This window comes from Lupinus angustifolius, chromosome LG05 (genome assembly GCF_001865875.1).
Source record: "Lupinus angustifolius cultivar Tanjil chromosome LG05, LupAngTanjil_v1.0, whole genome shotgun sequence".
In the NCBI taxonomy this organism is placed as follows: domain Eukaryota; kingdom Viridiplantae; phylum Streptophyta; class Magnoliopsida; order Fabales; family Fabaceae; genus Lupinus; species Lupinus angustifolius.
In genome coordinates, this window is record NC_032013.1 from 11,800,337 (window position 1) to 11,822,507 (window position 22,171).

Sequence of the window (22,171 nt, forward strand, 5' to 3'; positions counted from 1 at the left end):
CACTGTTCTTTTAAAAATGAATTAGAGTAATCGATTACACCATTTGGGTAATCGGTTACTCAACTTTTGTAAAACTGGTAATCTGTTACTCAAATGCAGTAATGGATTACTCTGAACAGTTTTAAGTTGGATAACTCTTTTTCAACACACGTAACTTGTTACTTAGATGAAGTAACCCATTACACACCATGTTGAAAATTGTTTTAAGTATTTTAAAGTGTTTCAACTTTCTTTAAAAAATAGTTTGAGCATTACAACTTTGTATATTTAAGAGTTTTAGGATAGAAGTACCTATAGAGACTTATTCTAATTTTTTTGAAGCTTTAATCTTCTTTGTCTTCATAAGTATTCTTCCTTTTCTTCTTTTTGGTGATGTTGGTGTCTTCATCAAAACCTTGCCAAGGTCAGGAGCAAAGATATTCTTCACACTATTCATACTCACTTATGAATGACTTTTGATCATATGATAATGAACAATATTTTTTGATGATGGGTGCTCTGTTTTAACTTTTTCCAAACTTCTTGGAACAAATCTCCAACTTCCGTGGAAACCTCTCCAACTTTCGTGGAAACCTCAACATCATCAGTGGCCATTCTCAGGTGAAATCATGAACAACGAATCTTATGTTCCATGGGCATTTCTTGCAGAGCCTTCTCTGCAAGACAATGTTCAAACTCAGAAAGCTCCTCCAATGGTGAAAAAATCATTTGCTCAAGCCTTGAAGAACTCCTGCAGCATTGCAGTGTCCCAACTTCCTCAACCCTGTATAAAGGGTGATGTTATTGCAATCAAAATCCCAGAAGAGGAATACCAAGCTGGTCTTCAAAGGTGCAAAAACCATCTTCATGGGAGGTTCATCCTCTCCAAAGGAGATTCCCCAATTAGATTTACAGATCTGAAGGCCAAACTATGTTCAATGTGGAGCATGATAGGTAAATGGAATGTCATCTCCCTCGGTAGAGGTTTCTATGAGTTCTCTTTCTCCTCAGTTGATGATATGAGGAGTGTCTGCTCCATTGGGTCGTGGCACCTAAACCCAGGGTTCTTAAGGCTTTTCTTATGGTCCCAAGATTTCAATCCTTCTATGCAGAAGCAATCTCACACCCAGTGTTGGGTTAAAATCCAAGGGCTTCCCCAAGAATATTGGAGCCCGAGGATCATTTTCTCAATAGCTGGGGGCATAGGTACTCCAATTTCTCTAGATGATGCAACAAATAATAGAACTTATGGACACTTTGCTAAGGTTCTAGTTGAAGTCAACCTGAAATCTCAACTTCCAAACCAAATATTGGTGGAACGTGAGGGATTTGCTTTCTTTGTCAACTTGGAATATGAGAATCTGCCTGAGTTTTGCACAGGTTGTGAAGCAATAGGGCATATGATTTCTAATTGCAGAAGAATTAGTAGAAAAGAGATCCCAGATGAAACTGTCAAAGTCAAGAAGAATAGCACAGCTGCAAAAGATCCACATGTGGAGAAGGCACCTGAATTGATAATTGACCTGGAAGTAGATAATAGAGATGTCAATTTGGATAACTTGGAAAGGTTAACTCTTTCCCCTGTTCTGGATGTTGACATAGAGGAGGAGAATGTGGATAGATCCAGAGTGGAAGACTCTTTGGCTCAAACTCCTAAAGCAGACAACCAAATGCATATCAATATACAACATGAGGAAGAAATTGAAAATCAGGCAGTAATTCAAGACATGAGGATAGTTGGAAGATTGTGGGTTGAGGATGACCCAGATGATCCTATAGAAGAAGGATCCTTCACCTCAGTGTTATCAAAATCTCATAAAACGAGAATGAAAAAGAGGACTCAATCAGAGAAAATTCACTATACCCGTAAAGGGGGCTATCTCAACAGTGCTCAATGATAATCCTCTACTGGAATTGGAGGGGTCTAGGTAATCCTAAAACTAAGTTAGTTTTGAAAAACATGTGTCTTGCTAATAAACCTGATCTAGTTTTCATTGCTGAGCCTATGATTGCTAAGGAAGATGTGAATAATCTCTTCTGGGATGGTTTAAACCTTAAGTTTTTTGCACACAATAATAGAGGTTCTCTGATGCCTAATCTATGGGGTCTATGCAACAAAAACTTAAACCCTGATATCATTGCTTCATCAAACCAATACATTGCTGTCTCTTTAACAATGGAAAATAAAACTGTGCACTTGTGTGCGGTCTATGCTCATACTCATTACATTCAGAGGTGAGGTATGTGGGATGATATCATCACAGTGATGAGGCAAACAATTGGTCCTTGGAATTGTATAGGGGATTTCAATGTGGTGAGGGGGGCTAATGAATGCAGAGGGTCTAGACTGCCCTGTTCTACTCCTTCTAGAGAATTCCTATCCTTCACTGAGGAAGCAAATCTGGTCCACTTAGAGACTAAAGGAGCTCTATACACTTGGTCAAACAAAAGAAGAGGCTCTGCCCTTACAGAAAAAAGATTAGATATGAGTTTATGTAATGAAGAATGGCTATCAACTTGGAATTCAGTTAATTGCTGCACTCTTCCAAGGATATCTTCAGATCACCACCCTATTCTCCTTTGCTCTAGCTCCTCTATGTCTAAAAGAACTCCTCATTTCAGATTCCAGAAAATGTGGATGAAGCACCCTGATTGCCTAAGAGTGATTCAGGAAGTCTGGAAAGAAGAAATTGTTGGTTGTCCAATGTTCATTGTGGCTGAGAAGCTGAAAAAGATTAAGGCTAAGCTTAAACTTTGGAACTGGACTATTTTTGGCAACATACATTTAAAAGTTCAAGAAGCTTTGTCTCATGTGGAGCAAATTCAATCTTGTATCAACATTGATGGTCCCAGTGAGGAGTTACTTGATCAAGATGGCATTGCTCAGCTTAATTTGCTGAAAGTTTTAAGCATGGAGGAGGATTTTTGGAAAGAGAAATCCAGAATCAACTGGCATATGAATGGTGACAGAAACACCAATTTCTTTCACAAAATCACTAAAATCAGGCAGGTTTCTAAATCCATGACAATGCTCAAAGATGGGGAAAGAATCATATCAAATCAGGATGAATTAGCAACTCATACTCTGGAATACTTTACCAATCTGTTTGCCACCCCTAATGAGCTCAATCCTAATCTTTTGGTTCAGAGAGTCATCCCTCAAATGGTGCTCCACAAAGAAAACAATGACCTTATTAGCTTACCTTCTGATGAGGAGATAAGATCTGCAGTTTTTTCTCTCAATGGGGATGGGGCCCCTGGCCCTGATGGTTTTGGAGGAAATTTCTATCAAAGCTATTGGAGCATAGTGAGTAAGGATGTTAGTGCCTCTGTCCAGCAATTCTTTGCTCAGAGTTGGCTTCTGCCTAACATGAACTCTAACAATGTGATTCTGATCCCTAAGTCTTCCACTGCTGACAAAATTCAAGACTTTAGGCCAATTGCCCTTGCAAACTTCCACTTCAAGATCATCACTAAGGTTTTAGCTGATAGACTGTCTCACATTGCCTCTAGGATTATATCTCCTGAGCAAAAAGGTTTTATAAGAGATAGAAGCATTGCTGAGTGTATATGCACTGCTTCTGAAGCTATCAACCTTCTAGATCATAAAAGCTTTAGTGGGAATTTAGCAATCAAGTTGGATGTTAGGAAAGCATTTGATACAATGGATTGGGAATTCTTGCTGCAAACACTTTAGGCTTTTGGTTTTCATGATAAATTCATCAATTCGGTTAATATCATCCTCCACTCAGCTAGACTTTCAATCAATGTTAATGGCCAAAATGTTGGCTTCTTTAAGTGCTCTAGGGGGGGTGAGGCAGGGGGACCCTCTTTCCCCTTTGCTTTTTTGCTTAGCTGAAGATGTGTTGAGTAGGGGAATAACTAGCCTAGTGGTTTCTAAAAAGCTTAGCACCATTTCTGGTCCAAATGGCATTACCACTCCCAACCATGTTTTGTATGCTGATAATATCCTTATATTTTGCAAAGGGACCAAGAGAGAATTGCTTCATTTGAGACAATTACTTGATGACTATTGTCAAGCTTCAGGCCAATTCATAAGCCCAAGCAAGTGCAAATTTTACTCCAATGCTACTCCTAGGAAAGCTGCTATCATTTCTTCCCATCTAGGTTTCCATGCTGGTTCTCTTCCTTTCACCTACTTGGGGGTTCCTCTTTTCAAAGGGAAGCCTAGAAGGATTCATTTGCAGCCTATTGCTGACAGAATTCTTGGTAAGCTTTCCAAGTGGAAAGGTCACTCCTTATCCATCATGGGCAGAGTGGAGCTGGTCAAGTCAGTGGTTACTAGTATGCTAATCTATAGCTTTCATATCTATTCCTGGCCTTCTCAATCGATCAAGAGCTTAGACTCCTCTATAAGAAACTTTATTTGGTCAGGGGACATAAACACTAAGAAAATGGTCACTGTTTCTTGGTATCAACTGTGTACTCCAACTAAGGATGGTGGTCTTGGCATTAGATCTCTAAAGAAGCTAAATCAGGCTGCTCCCACTAAGCTTGTATGGGAAATGAGGCAGTCCACCAGGGAATGGGCTGTCCTGTGCAGGACCAGATTTGGCCTTCATAATAGCTACACTAATAGATATTTCAAGTCCTCAATTTGGCCAGGAATTAAGTTAAATTGGCATGCTGCCATGCAGAACTCCACTTGGATTATAGGAAATGGGAAAAACATCAGTTTCTGGAAGGATAACTGGCTTGGTACACCTTTGGTGGAGCTTCTAAGCATTCCTCAAAATTTGCAGGGGCTCTTAAAGGCAAATATTTGTGACTTCATCCAAAATTCTACCTGGTCTATCCCGAAAGTGTTGGTGGACCATTCTACTTCTCTGATTGATAAAATTGCAGCCATTGATTTCTCTAGTGGGAAAGACCTGCTCTGGTGGGATAAATCCTCTGATGGATTGCTTACTTTAAAATTGGCTTACAACTCACTTGCCCCTACATCCAGTAATCAAATCTGGTTCTCCAAAATTTGGTCTAAAGCAATACCTCCATCTCAATCTTTTATTACTTGGAGATTAATCAACAACAAAATGCCTTGTGATGAAAACGTGCAAAGAAGAGGATACAACATGGTTTCAATATGCAATCTGTGCAGAGCTCATTCTGAAACATCTTCACATCTCTTTTTCAACTATCCATTGGCCATTCACATCTGGAATTGGATAAATGGTATTTTCAATTTAACTCTAAACATCTCCTCTATCAAGCCAATCCTGCAGGCAGCTAAAAATCATTGGAATGACCAAGTAAAGGATTTGTTTATGGCTTGCATTATTCATGCAGTAGGCACAATCTGGTGGTGCAGGAATCAATTGCGGTTTGAAAACAAACACCAAAGCCTGGGATATGTTATAAACAGAATCAGAATGGCTACTTCTCTTTCTGGTATCTCATCCAAAGTAGTAGGGAAACCTTCTCTGAATGATCTTAGTATCATCAAATATTTCAAGACTACAATCATCCTTCCTAAGGCTCCTTCAATCTTGGAAGTTGTTTGGTATCCCCCAATGAGGCATAGGGTCAAAATCAATTCTGATGGAGCAGCAAGAGGTCACCCTGGCTCTGTTGGAGGAGGGGCAATCTTCAGGGATAGCAGTGGGTAGTGTCTGGCCTGCACTGCTGATTTCTATGGAATTCAAGAGGCTATCTTTGCTAAGCTGAAGGCTGCCATTTCAGCAATCCACTTTGCTAAATCTAAGGGTTGGATGAAGCTTTGGTTGGAATATGATTCATCTTTGGTGGTTGATATCTTTAAAGGTAAACATAATCCTCCTTGGAAGCTGCTCAACAATTGGCTAAAGTGCAAAGCTACAATGGTAGATATGGATTGTATGGTTTCTCATATTTATAGAGAAGGTAACTCTTGTGCTGATAAATTAGCTAATTATGGCATCAACACAAAAACTAGTTCTTGCTGGAATTCTACGCCTACTTTTATTGCCTTAGACTATTTTCGCAATAGGAATCAACTTCCTAGTTATAGGTTCAATACTTGAACTTCTTGTAACAATGCCCTTCATCAATATATTCTTGGTGTAGTTGCACCTTTGCCTAAAAAAAACTTGCAAATATTTTCACAAAGGCATTAGGAAATTCAGAGTTTCAATTCTTCCTCGACAAGTTGGGCATTTGAAACTGTCTTGTGGGTATCAGCCATTATTAGCCATATAAGGCAACAACAATCAAATTTTCCATATAAGGCAATAATAATCAATTTTGATTTGTATAGTTGTATGATTATTATGAGATATTATAGCATATTAGGGCTGTAATTATAATTGATTCTTTTGGCGAGAAATAGTAAGCACCTTTCTATATATTGATTCAGCTTTGATGAATAAGAAACACAACACAGAAACGTGATTTTATAAACAAGTTATAATTATATTATTGTGAAACCTTATAATTAAGAATTTATTCTCTCTATAAACAATTTATGATTACATAACTTAATACGCACAGTTTGTTTGTGTTAAAATAACTAAGATTATAATACCAACTTTAAGTTAATAAAAAAAGAAAAACAACTATAAACTTGAAGCAAACTAATTAATTATTTTTTCTTTACTTCCTTTAAAAGTAATATTCTAAGTTGTTTTATACAAATCAACTAAATCTTTTTTTGTTCTTAACAAAATTGTTATTACTTTTCCAATTATACTATTCATAATTTATCTTCATACTTACTCTACTATTATTTTAATATTATCCAGAATTATAAAGATAAAATTATAATTGACAAAAAACAATTAATATTATCTTAAACTTCGAGAATAATATTCAAATACAAACATTATTTGTTTAAAAAGGAGGATTATTATAAAGGAACGTACAATGAAAGGATCGTAACTGAATATATATATATATTTTTTTTGTATAACCAAGATTATTTATCATTTAGTGAATAATGGATTAATTTTTTTTAGACGGTCTCTCTTGACAAATATTAAATATATATCTTCACTTTAAGTTGCTGAAAAGCTTGGCAATATCCAACTCAGTTATTATCAGAAACCACAATGATAATGGGAATTTTATGGTAGTTGATAATCTTCCCATGAAAGTGGAGGTGAATCATAACAAGAGAGGAAAATCTAGTTTTTCATAAAGAAAAACATTTTAGCAAGCACAAAACTATTTTTACTTTAAAAAACCACTCAGTTGAAGTTATCAGATTTTTCTTACGATGAATTATATTTTTCAATCTTCATTTATTATTCATCCTTCATCTTTATATGGATATAAAAAAATCATCTAAAAATTTAAAGATAACTAAAAATTATTTAATATTACTTATGAAAATAACATTTTGCAATGAAAATATCATTGCATACATCACTATTTCCCCCAATATTTAGTTATCTTTTACCTTCAAATTACAAGCTAAACATTCCAATTTCTTCCTAAACTTTGTTACCAAAACAGATTCCTCCCTTCGCAAATATTAATAATAATAACTCTATCATAATAATTTTTTATCCAAACTATAAAATATGATTCATGAGAAATAATTTTATTTGAATTGTAAACTAGTTCAATTGGAGTAGATTTTTTGATAATACAAAAAAAGTCAAATGTAACATATTTGCTTAAAAAAAGTAGACATATTTGTTTCAAATTTTAATAATTAATTATTTTTCTAACCAATCACAGACAGTAACACATGGAGTGGTACACTGTTTTGGGACAGCAGATGTCCACCCAATATAACAAATTGGGATTGCTTGTCTCCATTCTTGTCCTCACCTAATTAGAAAGCCTCATTTCATTAAAAAGAAAAATCATATAAAAACATATATTAATATTTTTATATTATTTTATAAAGTATGATTGACTAGGAAGATGAAGACATGAATTTTTTGAGAGAGATGATTATGATTCCAATATAACTACTCTATTGATACTTCATATTATATATAAACCCACTATATATGTATATAACACTTATGTTGTTAAGATTTGTTTTTGTACCCAACATTTCCCAAATAATAATACAAATTTTGTTACACAAATGCTCTAAGACCCATCTATTTTTTTGGCAAAATTGACCCCATATTTAATGAACTTAGCTTAAAAAAGAAAACAAACTAACAAAACCACCTCCAACCTTTGACAAACTCTCAAACTCCTAAAAAAACATGTTCCATTTCATTTACAACTCTACCTTTTCCTCTCTCTCTATCCCTTTTTACATAAGTCACAAACTTTCTTCTTCTTTTCCCTATAAGGTTTTGGAAAACTCCTTGTTTTGTTCTTCCTTCTTCATCCCTTGACAATATCTTCATTTAAATATATATATATATATATATACACACACATATATATATATATAAAAGAGAAAATAAAAAATGGTTAGGGCACTAGAACAAGATCAGGATAGTTATAGGTCCAAACTATTCAATTTCAAAGGGATGTTTGATAACACAGGAGGAAGACATGCAAAGAGTTTGAGCATTGAAAGTGCTGCAAAATTAGAAAATCCTTCAGAAGAAGATGCAGTGTCATCATCCTCTAGAAATCAAGGATCAAAACCTTTACCGAATTCTGATAAGGGTTCAAAGCCAAGAATAATAAGCAAGGAGGAAATTGCAGCCAAAGAAGCCAATGATAAATTATTACAAGGTAAACATTTATGTAATCATATGTTTTTATAGCCTTTTATGTAATTATGTTATTTAGATTGGAATATATTTTACTTTGATTCAATTACATGCATGGTTTTATATTATATAACTATTGACATTGTTTCATACAAAATAAAATGGATAAATAACATGACCAACCAATTTTCTTCATCTATCATTTACAACATGCATGTTGATTTAGAACAATTTTTTTCAATAAATGTGTTATATATATATATATATTCTTTAACCATGTGTATATAATTTTGCAATATTCGATTTGTCTATGACCTTATTATTTATGGTTGAGCTTAATTCAGAATTGGAACAGATGAAGGAGAGATTTGCAAAACTTCTATTAGGTGAAGATATGTCTGGTGGAGGAAAAGGTGTTTCATCAGCTTTGGCTTTGTCAAATGCATTCACAAACCTTGCTGGTATATATGTTAATAATCTCTTGCTTCCCTTTTTATCCTTCATTGTCGCGACCCGATTTTCGGTTAGAAACCAACTACATAACTCTCGTTAAAATTACAATCGACTAAAACAAATACTATGTTAATTGTTCCTAGTACTAGGTTGTTTATCATTGTGAGTCTCTCATTATTTTGTTGCTGATAATGTAGCTGCTATTTTTGGCGAACAAAGGCGCTTAGAGCCAATGCCACCAGAAAGAAAAGCAAGATGGAGAAAAGAAATTGATTGGCTTCTATCAGTCACAGATTACATTGTTGAAATGGTTCCATCACAACAAAAATCAAAGGATGGTTCAAGCATGGAGGTAAAACTTTTTTATACCCTTTTTTCTTTCTCTCATTCTCTTTATACCATGATTTTTAAATGATTGAAATTCATCTTTGGTTGAATAGATTATGACAACAAGACAAAGAAGAGATCTCCATATGAATATTCCTGCCTTGAGAAAGCTTGATACAATGCTTAATGTATGATTGCATGTTCCCTTTTTAGATAAACATGTACATTATTTTGTATGAGTGTTCTTTGAACACTGATTTTGGTTAAGTTTTCAAACAAGTTTGCTAGTTATCTCATACAATTGTTGATGATGAACAGGATTGTTTAGATAACTTCAAAGGCCAAAGTGAATTCTATTATGTAAAAAAAGAAGAAGGTGATGCAGATACAAACAATAAAAATGATGATAAGTGGTGGTTACCAACACCTAAGGTTCCTGAAGAAGGTTTATCAGATGTGGCAAGAAAGTTTCTACAATATCAAAAAGATTGTGTGACTCAAGTTCTTAAAGCAGCCATGGCTATAAATGCTCAAACTCTATCAGAAATGGAAATTCCTGAAAGCTATATTGAATCCTTACCTAAGGTAAGCATAAAAAAAACCCTTTTTTCGCTTGAAAGTTATATTGATAAAAGACTATAGTGTTTATTAAGTGGGAAAACTTCATAGCTTAAGTACCAGATTGAGTTTACTATTCTACTTGACTCCTAACAGATTATTAGTCGAACATGTTTTTATTCCCCATATAAATTTCAACATTGCTATGTATATGACCAAACCATATATAATACATTGTGGTATATTCTGCATCATAAAGATCAAAGTTTAATTAAAGTTGTTGAAAAGGGTTGTTCAAAAAACATTTGAATATAAAATTAGGGTTTTGTTTCATCTTTTACAGAATGGAAGAGCAAGTTTAGGGGACTTAATCTATCGGAGTATTACAGATGAATTTTTTGATCCTGACCAATTATTATGCACCATGGACTTATCATCAGAGCACAAAATTCTAGATCTGAAGAATAAAATCGAAGCATCGATCGTGATTTGGAGGCGAAAGATGAACCAAAAAGATTCAAAATCAGCTTGGGGTTCTGCTGTGAGTATGGAAAAAAGAGAATTGTTTGAAGAAAGAGCAGAAACTATTCTTCACCTCTTAAAGCATCGTTTCCCTGGAATCCCTCAATCTGCATTAGATATAAGCAAAATCCAGTTCAATATGGTTAGACTATATCATATTTTTAGCTTCATTTTCTATCATTTTTTTTTTGCATCTTTTCAATTGCAATATTGCAACCAATCCACACTACTCAACTTTGCACCAAACAAAGTTAAGTACTATGCATTATAATAATCAAAGTTGTTCATAAGATATCAATCACAATACATTTTTGAGTAAATACCCATTTTAGTCCTTCGTATTTTTTGACTTTATCAGTTTAGTCATTAAAAATAAAGAAACGACCTAAAATGGTTCAAAAAATTTCAAACGTAGGTCAAATTAGTCATTTTTAACATGCTTTATAACACTTGGTATGAACTAATTTGACCCACATTTGAAATTTTTTGGACCATTTTAGGTCTTTTCTTTTCTGAAAGACTAAACTCTTAAGGTCGAAAAATATAAGGACTAAAATGGGTATTTACTCAACATTTTTTTCTCTAGCAAAGTTCATGAGTTTTTATACTATAGAAATTTATTGTTCATTTCTTTGAGGGTATTGATTAATATAATTAAGGGTATCTTATGATGATAGGATGTGGGACAAGCTGTTCTTGAAAGCTATTCAAGAATATTGGAAAGTTTGGCCTATACAGTATTGTCAAGAATAGAAGATGTTCTAAATGCTGATTACCAAACTCAAAATCCATCACAACTAGGTAAAAGAGGTGCTATGAAAAACTCAACTTCAAAATCAGATAGGCCTCTAACTCTTAGAGAAGATGTAGTATCAGACATGGGTGGTTTAGAAGAAATACCAGCAGGTTCAATGACACTATCAGATTTTATGGGTTGGCTTGGTGAACATGGTGATTCAGACATGAAGAAGGACACTCATGCAATTCCAAATGAATTGGAAAATGAGTTTGGTGTTGGAAAGACTGAAAAGTTGGCAAATATACCAACTGAGAAGGTTTCATATGTTGAGAATTTGGGAGGTGTTAGAAATTCAACATGGAGCCAATAAGCCAAAAATGAAATGTTAATAAGACCTTGTTCAATATGAGAATTGATGAACATTTGCTAAAGAAGGGAGAGGGGAGAGGGGAGAGGGGAGAAGAAAGAAAGAGAAATGGGGTGAAAATCTTGGTTTTTAAGAGTATGTTTGCGAGTTGATTTCTAGAAGATAATAGATGGAAAAGGAAGACTTAAAAGTCATAAAATATATTTGTAAAATGACTCTCAAGCTTTTTCTTTCTCTCGATTTCCTTCCAAAAGTCAACTCACAAACAGACACTAAAACCATAACTAGACACTCATAGATGCCTTGTTTGAGACTTGATTATTATTCTTTGATCATCTTTTTACATAGGAATGCACAAAAGGTGTTTTTGGATGAATTGATAGATTTCATGCCTTTTGCTCTAATTAGATAGTAAATTACTGGATAATTATATTTGGTCTATGATCTATCGGTTGAAATTATAGGTTATCGTTTAGATATAAGGTAATACTCGATACTCAAAATAGTAAATTATATTGATATACCATAGATAATATTATAATACAAAAAAAACATTAATTATCGAGATATTATATCAATATCCAAATTTGACTAAATTATATCCAACATAAAAGTTATATCAATATAAATTTGATATCACCTTTAGTGAGGTAAATGTAATGAAATCACAAGCATCAACATAGGTTAAGGTAATATATGAATCAAAACGTGGGATTGTATTTGGGTTGACACCCCTTGTGTTTTTTATTGGATTTCTTTACTTATCAAAAAAAATATATGAATTAAAACAAAAGAATCAAGTGTAATTAAGTGAAAACTGAAGTTATTTATAAATATGTGGACATGCCATACTTGATAAAAATTCTTAAATTTTGTGAAAAAAAATAGTTTTTATAATAGCTTATTATAGAATGTGCCAAAAAAGACCCAAGTAATTTTGGAGAATTAAGAGGTAATTTAGGCTCTCAAGATTAAACATATACTTGAGATGTGAAAACCCAACATTCCAATCAAATAGTACATTCTAATTTGTCTTTGCTTCAATTGAAAATTAAAGCAATACCATTCAATTAGAATTGACATAAACATCATTGAACTTTAGGCTATAGTCTTACTTACACATTATGCAAAAGATAAAACAAAGTTCTAAGCACATTGGATTTTGATAGCCAATTAAATCTTGCCACGTGGACCGAGCTTTGGTGGAAGTTGTGGACCCCTCTTGATAGGTAGAATGTCACCTGAAGCTGTGGCACTGTAATATGCAAGGGTGGAACCACCACCTAGGATCAGAAACTTGAGCAATAATCCTCTTTTTGTGAATGGACCAGCAAATGTCTCAAAGAACTTGCTCTGCAATTTCATATCAATGCCAATAGTTATATAGTTTATGATTTTATGTGTTTATAAACTAGTTATCTTGATCAACAAGACGTTTGTCTAATAATGTAAGACCCTAGTGGATCTTCAGATATGCAAAAAAAATAAATGTTTGATTCCTGAAAGTGATACTTGTTGGGTGAGAATACCCTTGGTTATACAAAAAAAACTAAGTTATCTAGAAAACGATAAAATTCAGGCCACACCAATGATTCAAATTGCAGCCGTAGTAACCGCCACAACCACATCACAATAATGTGACCGTATTGAACTGCAATGCAACCGCATCAGGCAACGTCATACCGCATCTTACAAATATTGTTTTACTCATAAAATAATTCACACCACAACGATCACAATCTATATCATAACGATCCCAATGACCATACCACAATAATTACAATCACAGTTGCAACCATAATCACAATTTAAAAGATTGGGCCACACATAACAATGTATCCATTTTTGTTTTCTATTTTATATGCTCATGTTAGAACATATCAGTTATACATCATTGTTATATACCATCTTTGTATATCTAGTTCTGGAAGTGTTAATAATGCACTCAACTTAAAGTTTAAACCAATATATGTATATTTATCAAAGGGGTAACAAATATGTCTGCACAAGCACAACTACGTCTTCCTAATCATCTGCTAATTAACTTTCCATGTTTAATTTTTCATCGACGAAGACGAAGAACACGAAGACGAAGAACACAAAGAATCGAGACGAACCTGAAGAGGGTTGTAGGGTGAAGGTGCATCTGAACCATACAAGTCCCATTGCCCTGTAGTGTTGCCTATATCCTCCAAATCAAAGTACACACTCTTGTCACCATATTTTGCTACCACAGCACCACTCCTGTTATGTTAAATTATACTCTTTTAGCATATTCAAATACAGATTTTAATATACATACTCCTATAAGAGAGAAATAAAATTTTGTTTTGGAATGTAACTAGTGAAACCATACAAAAAAGTTCATAGTTATTATTAGCAATAAGAATATATTATGTGCATGACATTTATGTTGTATTATTTTTACCTAAAGTATCTTCACATCATATAGTTGTGGCTGTGAGTCTAATCTCTCATATACAAAAAAGTTCATAGTTATTATTTTGCTTGTATCAATGGGGTATCCCATAGCTAAGCATAGAGTATCTACCAACAATAACAACAACCGAACCTTTATCCCACTAGTTGGGATCAGCTATATGAATGGAATAACACCTTAATGCTCTATCGTAAATCATGTTCATTAACAAAACATTAATCTAAAAAAAAGTGTAACACGAGAACTTTCCAGGAGGTCAGTCATCCTAATACTAATCTCGCTCGTACGGATTTCTAATAGGATCCGGTGTATTAGTGTTGTATGACCCAAAGTATCAACTAACAAAGCATTTTTCATACACATAATAAGGATTGATACCCTAAACTCAGTTACTTATGTGGTCTGATATGACAACTTATAAGTATCCTCCACCAATAGAGATAACCCTCCATCTAATAAACTCATGCATTCTCAAGGACACAAACTTTAGAGAATGACAATTTATGCAATACATGATTTGTCAATTTCTTTTCATTATTATTATTTCACAATATCATGTTAAATCCATAGGATAAGTTTGACGCAACAGTAAGATTGTTGCTTAGTGACCATGAAGTCACAAATTCAAATCATATAAACAACCTTTCTTATAAGATAAGGCTGTATACATCTACACTCCCTAAACACTACTAAGTGGAAGTCTTGGAAGTCTCGTACACTGGGTCGCACTTTTATCCAGCATGATAAATTAGATCAAATACAAGATATTAACTTTAATGAGCAAATTCAATGAATGTGTACAAAGTATAAATCATAAGTGACATTTTGCAAATGCGTGGTACCTGAAATTCTTCGATTTAATACTCTTGTGAGATGACTTGAAAGTGAGCTTATTTCCATGAAGGGAACTTCCAGCAAGACCATTAACCAAAGCTGGTTGAACAACAGCTAAGGTTGCAAAAGAAGCCATTCTATGTATGATATTAACTTGTGACTATGTTTAGTTCTATGAATATCTTTTGTATTAAATGTTCAATGGCTCATATTTGCTATAGTTTTTTGATTAGTTATTGGATCTCATATTGCCACGTAGCAACCTATAGTTTGTTGGGCATATTTGAGAATTCATTTATGTGGAGAGAAGTGGCTTGAATATAGATAACCTTATCTAGTTCTAAATCTTGGAAAATGATACTTTAGGGATATTGTTGGGTTTTTTATAAGTCTCACATTGAGTAGAATAATAAATTCAATATGTTACTTAAGTCATAATGCTCCCCACATGATAAACTAATCTTTTAGGTTTGGCTCTCTTCTCCTTAAGTCCTATCATGGTCAAGAAATAATTCTTTGTGGAGAGTGTGATTGTTCCTCCCAATTAAATATCACTCATATAAATTAAATATTTAACATTTAGTTCTATCTCCAATACTATAATACATATTATTACATTAATGCCTATCGTAAATTTACTATTAGTGGCTTAATTTTGTTATATATTATTATTAAATTTGAAATATGATACAAACTTTAAAAATTTATTATTTAACATTAAACCAGATTCGGGCTAAGAGTTTAATATTATGTAATATATAGTTTTTCACATAATAACGCAATCAATAAATTAATATATATACACTGACACTCTGTAACTATTTTCTACTCTATCAATACATTATCTACCATTTCCATATTAGGTGTTATTGACTATCAAATAAAAGTAATCTAAATCAATAAGAGATGATATGTTGTCGGTGTAAAAACTTTATACTAAAAGTGCACATATATTAAACTCATTTATATATTATTAGTGATACATTTTACAACACAACATACACATTTTATTTTTTATCCTCTTTGAGTAATTTTTTTTGGTATTCTCTCATTTTTTTGAACTAATCCTTTCTATATATATGTCTGCTTTTTTATCATTCTAATAAATGTCGTTTACAATAATTGAATTTTTGACCGAGGGAGTGAAGTTGTAAAAAAAATAGACTAATTTTTTTTTGTTTAGTCTTTTCAGTAATTAAGAGAGAGAGAAATGGGTTATTGGAAGGGTTTTGGTAATGTGATTGTGTATTGTGTGTGGCTCTCACTCATCCTTATCACAACACACAACATTCCAATACAAGGTTAACCTCTTTCATCTTTCTCTCTCTTAATATCTTTCTTTTCATTCATGATTATGATGAAACTATAAACTCAAATTTGTTCTTTTTTATAATAAAATTATATTTTTTTTACAGAATTTTGGAGGTGTAAATAAATGGCTTCCATTGTAGCAAGCTTATCAACACCATTGCTACTCCATGCTGCAAAATCACACACAGGGAATTTCCAGCATTCCCATCTTTCTCTTCTTTCAGGTAACCAATTCCTTTATTGTTTTTTCTTTTTCTTATTATTTCATTGTGTGTTACCAAGGTTTTGAATAGTGGTCAAGTTTCAGACATTGAAACACAATTGTAAGTAACTATGAATTGGTTCTCTGGTACCAATTCGTAGTTCTTTTGCGAACTGATTCCCTTTAAGGAACGCACCGGATTTTTTCCTACAATTTAGGTAAATGAAAAGAAGAATAATTGGTAATGTACGCGTACTCACATGAATGAGTTACAACAAACAAGAAATTTTTTTATACTGAGGTATATCTCCTATAGTGTTGATTCAAACCTACAAGAAGAAACACTAGAAACTACTATGTAGAGAGCTATAGAAACCCTACTGAATATACCCCTAGCATACCGGTGTTGAACAGGGTGAAGTACCCCGCATACTACGTACCTACACCCGTACCAAAAGAGAACTATGTATTAGGTGACTATGGTTTCGGACAATTGCAGGTATATGTGGTCGATGCAATCCATAATTGTGGTCACTAATACGGTTTCGGAAAATCCCAAAACCTTAACTTATTGGACCCAGAATTAAAACCTTGGGTTTTTGTTTAAATACTTATATTTTTTAAGCCTAGTTAGCTAGGAAGCACTGGTATGAGGATTGAGGAGTATATAGAAATTTTAAAAATTGTAGCACATACTATGGTACAACATATAAAATTAATGTTGGTCAACATGGAAGCACAAATTTTAAATTAAAACAAATATTTTTTTAAAAGTTAGCCTGAATCATTGTCAGCATGATGAAAAGCTACAATTTATCTAATTATTGTGATGTTTTCAGCTATATTAGCATAAAAGTTAAAAAATATAAGTGAAAATTGATTTGGTGCAAGTAGGAGTATATGAAAGTTTCTGTCAAGTATCCTCTGGAAGTGTATCTGTTTCATAGGTCACTAGATCATGTCAGTCAAAGTGAGCAATTTTGCTTAGATGCCGAGTTCGTCGCGCAAGTTTCAAAATGTGGAGAGTTTGATTATGACAAAGATGTGCATTGAGGGAAAGAAAGAAAAAATAGTTGGATTATCCTCCAGAAGGTTCTTCAGACCAAATAATGTAACTGCAAAGGTTGAACTGAAAAATTACCAGCATAGAACTTCGAGATTAGCTGTCTATTGTCATTATAAATTAAAAATTGACCGAAGACTTGGTGGAAGAGGCTTGATGTCTTCCATGAGCATGTTGCACTAGTTTGGTCCAATTTAAATTCATTCATTTCATTGTTGTATCATATATGTTATTTTGAAATATAACTTTCTACCACCAAAATTTCAGTTTCAACTTCATTTCACTAGCTTTCTGTTCTATAGACTGATTGTGACTATGTCCAAGTCCTCGTTACACCCTTCATTTGATTACTTATAACTTTTCCTGTTGATGTGTTTTATAAGTGTTTGTGTCTCTTTTTTATGTTCCAATTTCCTGATTTTCGATTTGCTTACTTCACAGGGAGACGGAATCACGCAGCTTTTGTTGTGAAAGCTTCTAGTGAAAGTTCTGAATCAACTACCCTTACTATTTTTAAGTCTGTTCAGAATGCAGTGAGTTTCTGACCCCACTCCCTTCCTTTATGCATCTTTCAAAGATAAAGAAAAAGTACCACATTACCTAAGTTGATGTTTGTTTTTTCTTTGTCGATTTAAAAACAGTGGGATAAGCCCGAGGATCGGCTGGGACTATTTGGTTTCAGCTTTGCAGCTATAGTAGCACTTTGGGCATCAACAAATTTGATCACAGTAACTTCACCACTTTGATAGTATTTTGAAATATGAACACATGATTGTAGAATTTTAACTAAACTATTGACATATGAACTGGTATGGCCACTATTACAAATGTCGAAAATTGAAAGTATAAGCAAATCCTGAAGCTCCTCTAAAGTTAGTTTGGATGTAAAGTGAGAAAATAAGGGTGTATTCACCGATGAATCGATGATTAGCTATAGTACATGTGGATTTCAACCCATTACATGATCTATTGGTAGTAGCACCCTTACCTTTTCACTTTACATTGAGCCTCATTGTAGAGGAGCTTTTTCCTATCTTAATTCCCTCTTATTATGGCTATTGAATCTGCATTTTTTTTTGCATAGGGAAAGAGTAATCGAATTTTATCTCTCTGCTTGCACTATTCTGATTTTGTTTTTTGTATTTACGACTTCTTTATATAGGCCATCGACAAATTGCCGCTTATCCCAGGTGCACTGGAATTAATCGGAATACTGTTCTCTTCTGTAAGTGTTGTACTACATAATCGATATGGCTGTGGTTGAATATAACTCTGAGGAACGAAAGCACCGAAAATTTATATTTATCTACAAGCATTAGTGTGTTTCTATTAGCTTTGATTCTTAATTTGTTTAAAATTTGGCAAATAATTTAAGTTTATCTTTCTATTGCAGTGGTTTACCTATCGCTATCTCTTATTCAAGCCTGACCGGTAAGATTTTCGGACACCTTTATTCTGATTTTCATTAGTTTATCGGATATTAACTAAAATGCGAAACCTGTTTTTCATGATTGAATTGAGGAAAAAGAGAACAAAATTAATATCAAGAACCAGAGGATGATCATAAATACATCATTAATGGTCCTTTTCAAGAGAAATCCTAATAAGTCTGGTTTAGCTTCTTGTTGTACTAAATTTTATAGCAACTTCACCTGAATTTTTTCTTCATACAGGGAAGAACTTTTTCAAATCTTGAACAAGTCAGTATCAGATATATTGGGCCAGTAAGTTTGGCTGCCAAAATGTGAGATTCTCAGTAGCAAAAAGTTCTTTTGTTTTGGGATGATTGGGTGAAAGAAGGGGTAGTGGAAAGGGGGTTGAGTTTTATGTTTTCACTGCTATGTCCTATCTATAAATGATGACTCTGCAAGGTTTATGATTTGGTTTAAGACCTTTGAATGATATCTATGAAATAAAGGTTATATCTATGTGCCAACTTCTTTGAATTGGACATAAATCCCTTAACCCTTAGGCCCTGAGTCAAATTGTGGACTGCATCATGTGATACGATTTAAATATTGCAATTATTGCTGTAACTGCATCACACGGTAATTGCGGTGTGAAGCTGAATCATAATGATATGGCAGCATCAGGCCACAATGCAACCGCATCGGACCACATCGAATTCAATAATTTTTTTAACCACAAAATAATTCACAGCGCAATGGCTATAATCAGTATTGCAACGGCCACAATGTACGTAATCACGGTAACTGCAACCATGACTACACCGCAATTTAAAATAATGCTGGGAAGAACATGTTTGACATACCAATTAATATTTGGGTTAAGACTTGCTAGTTAACAGTTTGGAACTACTTCATCTTTGAGGATATGTAGTTATGCTATGCATTACAGCAACACCAAAAAATTGACATCAAACTTCTATTAAGTATTAACTGTAAATTACAGTTGCAGAACCAGCTAAGCTTATTTAGTACTCTTATTTGATTTAGTGGGCTCTAAATTAACTCCGTTTATTTAGTACCACTTATCAATTCTTACACTTTTTGGCATTTAAATGATGTTACTTAAATTTAGTACCAAAATGATGTTACACGTTTATCAACAAGTGTGTTGGTGTGAACACCAATTTCATCCGGGTCTTTTTTAAATTTCAAGGAAGTTCAGTATCTGAATCGTAATTAAAAACACTTACATGACTAAACATTAATTATCTAAAATTATCCATAACCCCAACCCTAAATCTAAGTGAGGCTATAAAAAGCCCCACTTAATAAACTACTCACCAGTTGGATCCTAACCGAAAACCCTAGCAACTATCACTCCTAATCCATTAGCACCATCAGCAGCTTCTACGATACAACCAAATAACACCCAATGCCATAACCTCATCCTAACACAAATCATAAAGCTTTTACCCCAATTTTTTAAACACTCAACTCAACACCTTATCCTTACTCATCTTATCATAAAACCCAGTTCACCAACTCTATCCTAGATAGATTACACCAAGCAGATACCAAAAAAGGTGGTGACAATGAGAGAATGAATAATAAAAAAGGAAGTAGAACAAGATAAGATGTAGCATTTTTATCTTCTTCAAAAAGAACCATTTTTCATCTTCCATCACCAAAGCAATATCACAAGCATTGCACACGGCGTCCCAGATTGGCACCTCCGTTAGCCGTCAGATTCAGTCTCGATGGCAACACGTCGTGGACTCGGTTTGAGTTATTTCGGTTAGCCCCGCCTAGCTGTGGTGGCGCCATACTCTCGTCTAGAAATCAGTTCCCTCTCTCCAGCGCCGGCAATGCCATGTTAAGGTTCCCGGAGTCATGGTCCAAGTGGGGAAGATGACCCCTACCTTTTTTTTTTCTTTTACTTTATTTATTATTGTATATATAGTTTTTGTTTATTAATGAATTTGTCTTATTTGGATCTAAGGAGTCCTATCCATATTTGAGTTAGAGTTATAATACTCTACTTAGTATATGTGTTTAATTCATTTAAGTTGTTGATTGGTATTTAGAATTATGCTTATTCCTTTTTTATGTTTGTTGCTTAGTTTATTTTTTTAGTTTATTTATCTTATAATTATTGGATATTGGTGCTTGTATTCTTTATATGTTTGTGTGTATTTTATCCATATTTATTTTCAGTAGTTTTGTTAAACTATCATAATAGAATAACAAAAATACATATGTTTTTTATCAATGATTCTATTTTTACTCGAGCGTAAAAATAGAGTTTAAGTTAAGGTGAGAATTTGGGAGATCGGTGAATGGATGGAACCTTTCCCTTGCAATAAAAACGTTGTGAGCGGTTGTCGTACTGCCTCTTATTTCTATGGTAACCATATCTTCCTTATCTTCTAAGATTCTTATCCGGATTTTTAATAACAAATTCCATTTGATAATTCCAAAAATAAAATAATCAATTAGGTCATTAATATCACCCTTGTAAATATCAAAGTCGTCAATAATTAATATATGTTATATTTATTTGAATCAATAAATAAGATTTTTTTTTGAAATTATATTTAATATGTGAATTAAAGTCACAAATATTAGTATTTTATGATATAAATCTTTGAAATAATCGAGAGTCACAATCATTAGTATTTTATGATGTAAACCTTTGAAATAATAATTTTTTCATAAAATTAATTAAACAAGAGAAAAACATTTTTCAAGTGCTAAGTTGAGTATCAACTTGAGTATTATTATCCTCTTAGTAAGAAAGCGGTAAGCGGTTGTCGTACTGCATCTTCTTTTTCTCTAATATATATTAAGCCCTTATGTCATTACCCTATTTAATAAAAAGCGGTGAGCGGTTGTCGTACTGCATCTTCTTTTACTTAAAATGGGTAAAGTGATGTAGGACACAGTTGTACCTCTCTCCTTAATCTTATAAATTGACAAATTGAGTCCTATTTTATTATCATGTAAGTACACAATGTCTTCGCACACACATATGCCCTATACCCGAATATTAAAGATATAGGGTTAGATGGGACATCTGCCTTGCTGGTGCCGGCCTAGAGCCTAATCTTGTATTGGTATGATGAACCGATCGGACTGTTACCAGTATCATGGGTTAGACGCTCGATGGGGCTTGATCCCTCCCGTTTCTAACTTGTGAAAGGGATGCAGTTTGGTGGCCTTTTAGGAGTCTAGAACTTACCAAGGTGTCCACTTTAGACATGCCCTAGTATCCCACCCTAGGAATGTGGCTTATAGTTGTATCTATCATAAGACTTACCCATATGAAGCACAAGAAGCATACTTC

General features: G+C 33.6%; 3 protein-coding genes across 8 annotated transcripts; 2 read left to right on the forward strand and 1 right to left on the reverse strand.

The window, feature by feature from the left end:
- LOC109347826 (rop guanine nucleotide exchange factor 12-like) lies at window positions 8,233-11,770 on the forward strand. Of its 2 annotated transcripts, none has more exons than XM_019587903.1 (7): window positions 8,233-8,625; window positions 8,948-9,064; window positions 9,254-9,408; window positions 9,497-9,571; window positions 9,702-9,968; window positions 10,285-10,605; window positions 11,141-11,770. In XM_019587903.1, the coding sequence occupies exons 1-7, from the start codon at window positions 8,352-8,354 to the stop codon at window positions 11,570-11,572; spliced, it is 1,641 nt and encodes a 546-aa protein (XP_019443448.1). In that variant the 5' UTR covers window positions 8,233-8,351; the 3' UTR covers window positions 11,573-11,770. The 2 variants fall into 2 exon arrangements, with proteins under 2 accessions (XP_019443448.1, XP_019443450.1); XM_019587905.1 differs by having other exon boundaries at window positions 8,498-8,625; window positions 8,959-9,064; window positions 11,141-11,769.
- Window positions 12,537-15,037, reverse strand: LOC109347827 (photosystem I reaction center subunit VI-2, chloroplastic-like). The gene is made up of 3 exons (XM_019587906.1): window positions 14,852-15,037; window positions 13,687-13,813; window positions 12,537-12,922 (listed from the first exon to the last, which is right to left on the reverse strand). Exons 1-3 carry the CDS (start codon window positions 14,977-14,979, stop codon window positions 12,743-12,745), a joined length of 435 nt encoding a protein of 144 aa, XP_019443451.1. The 5' UTR covers window positions 14,980-15,037; the 3' UTR covers window positions 12,537-12,742.
- On the forward strand, window positions 16,051-19,357 carry LOC109347828 (protein CURVATURE THYLAKOID 1C, chloroplastic). 5 transcript variants are annotated; one of them, XR_002107659.1, is made up of 8 exons: window positions 16,051-16,144; window positions 16,259-16,378; window positions 17,861-17,952; window positions 18,061-18,147; window positions 18,582-18,644; window positions 18,813-18,850; window positions 19,093-19,209; window positions 19,241-19,357. XR_002107659.1 is itself a non-coding variant. In XM_019587908.1 (8 exons), exons 2-7 carry the CDS (start codon window positions 16,279-16,281, stop codon window positions 19,145-19,147), a joined length of 435 nt encoding a protein of 144 aa, XP_019443453.1. In that variant the 5' UTR covers window positions 16,051-16,144; window positions 16,259-16,278; the 3' UTR covers window positions 19,180-19,357. The 5 variants fall into 5 exon arrangements, 4 of the variants coding, with proteins under 4 accessions (XP_019443453.1, XP_019443452.1, XP_019443455.1 ...); XM_019587908.1 differs by having other exon boundaries at window positions 19,093-19,147; window positions 19,180-19,357; XM_019587907.1 differs by having other exon boundaries at window positions 19,093-19,357.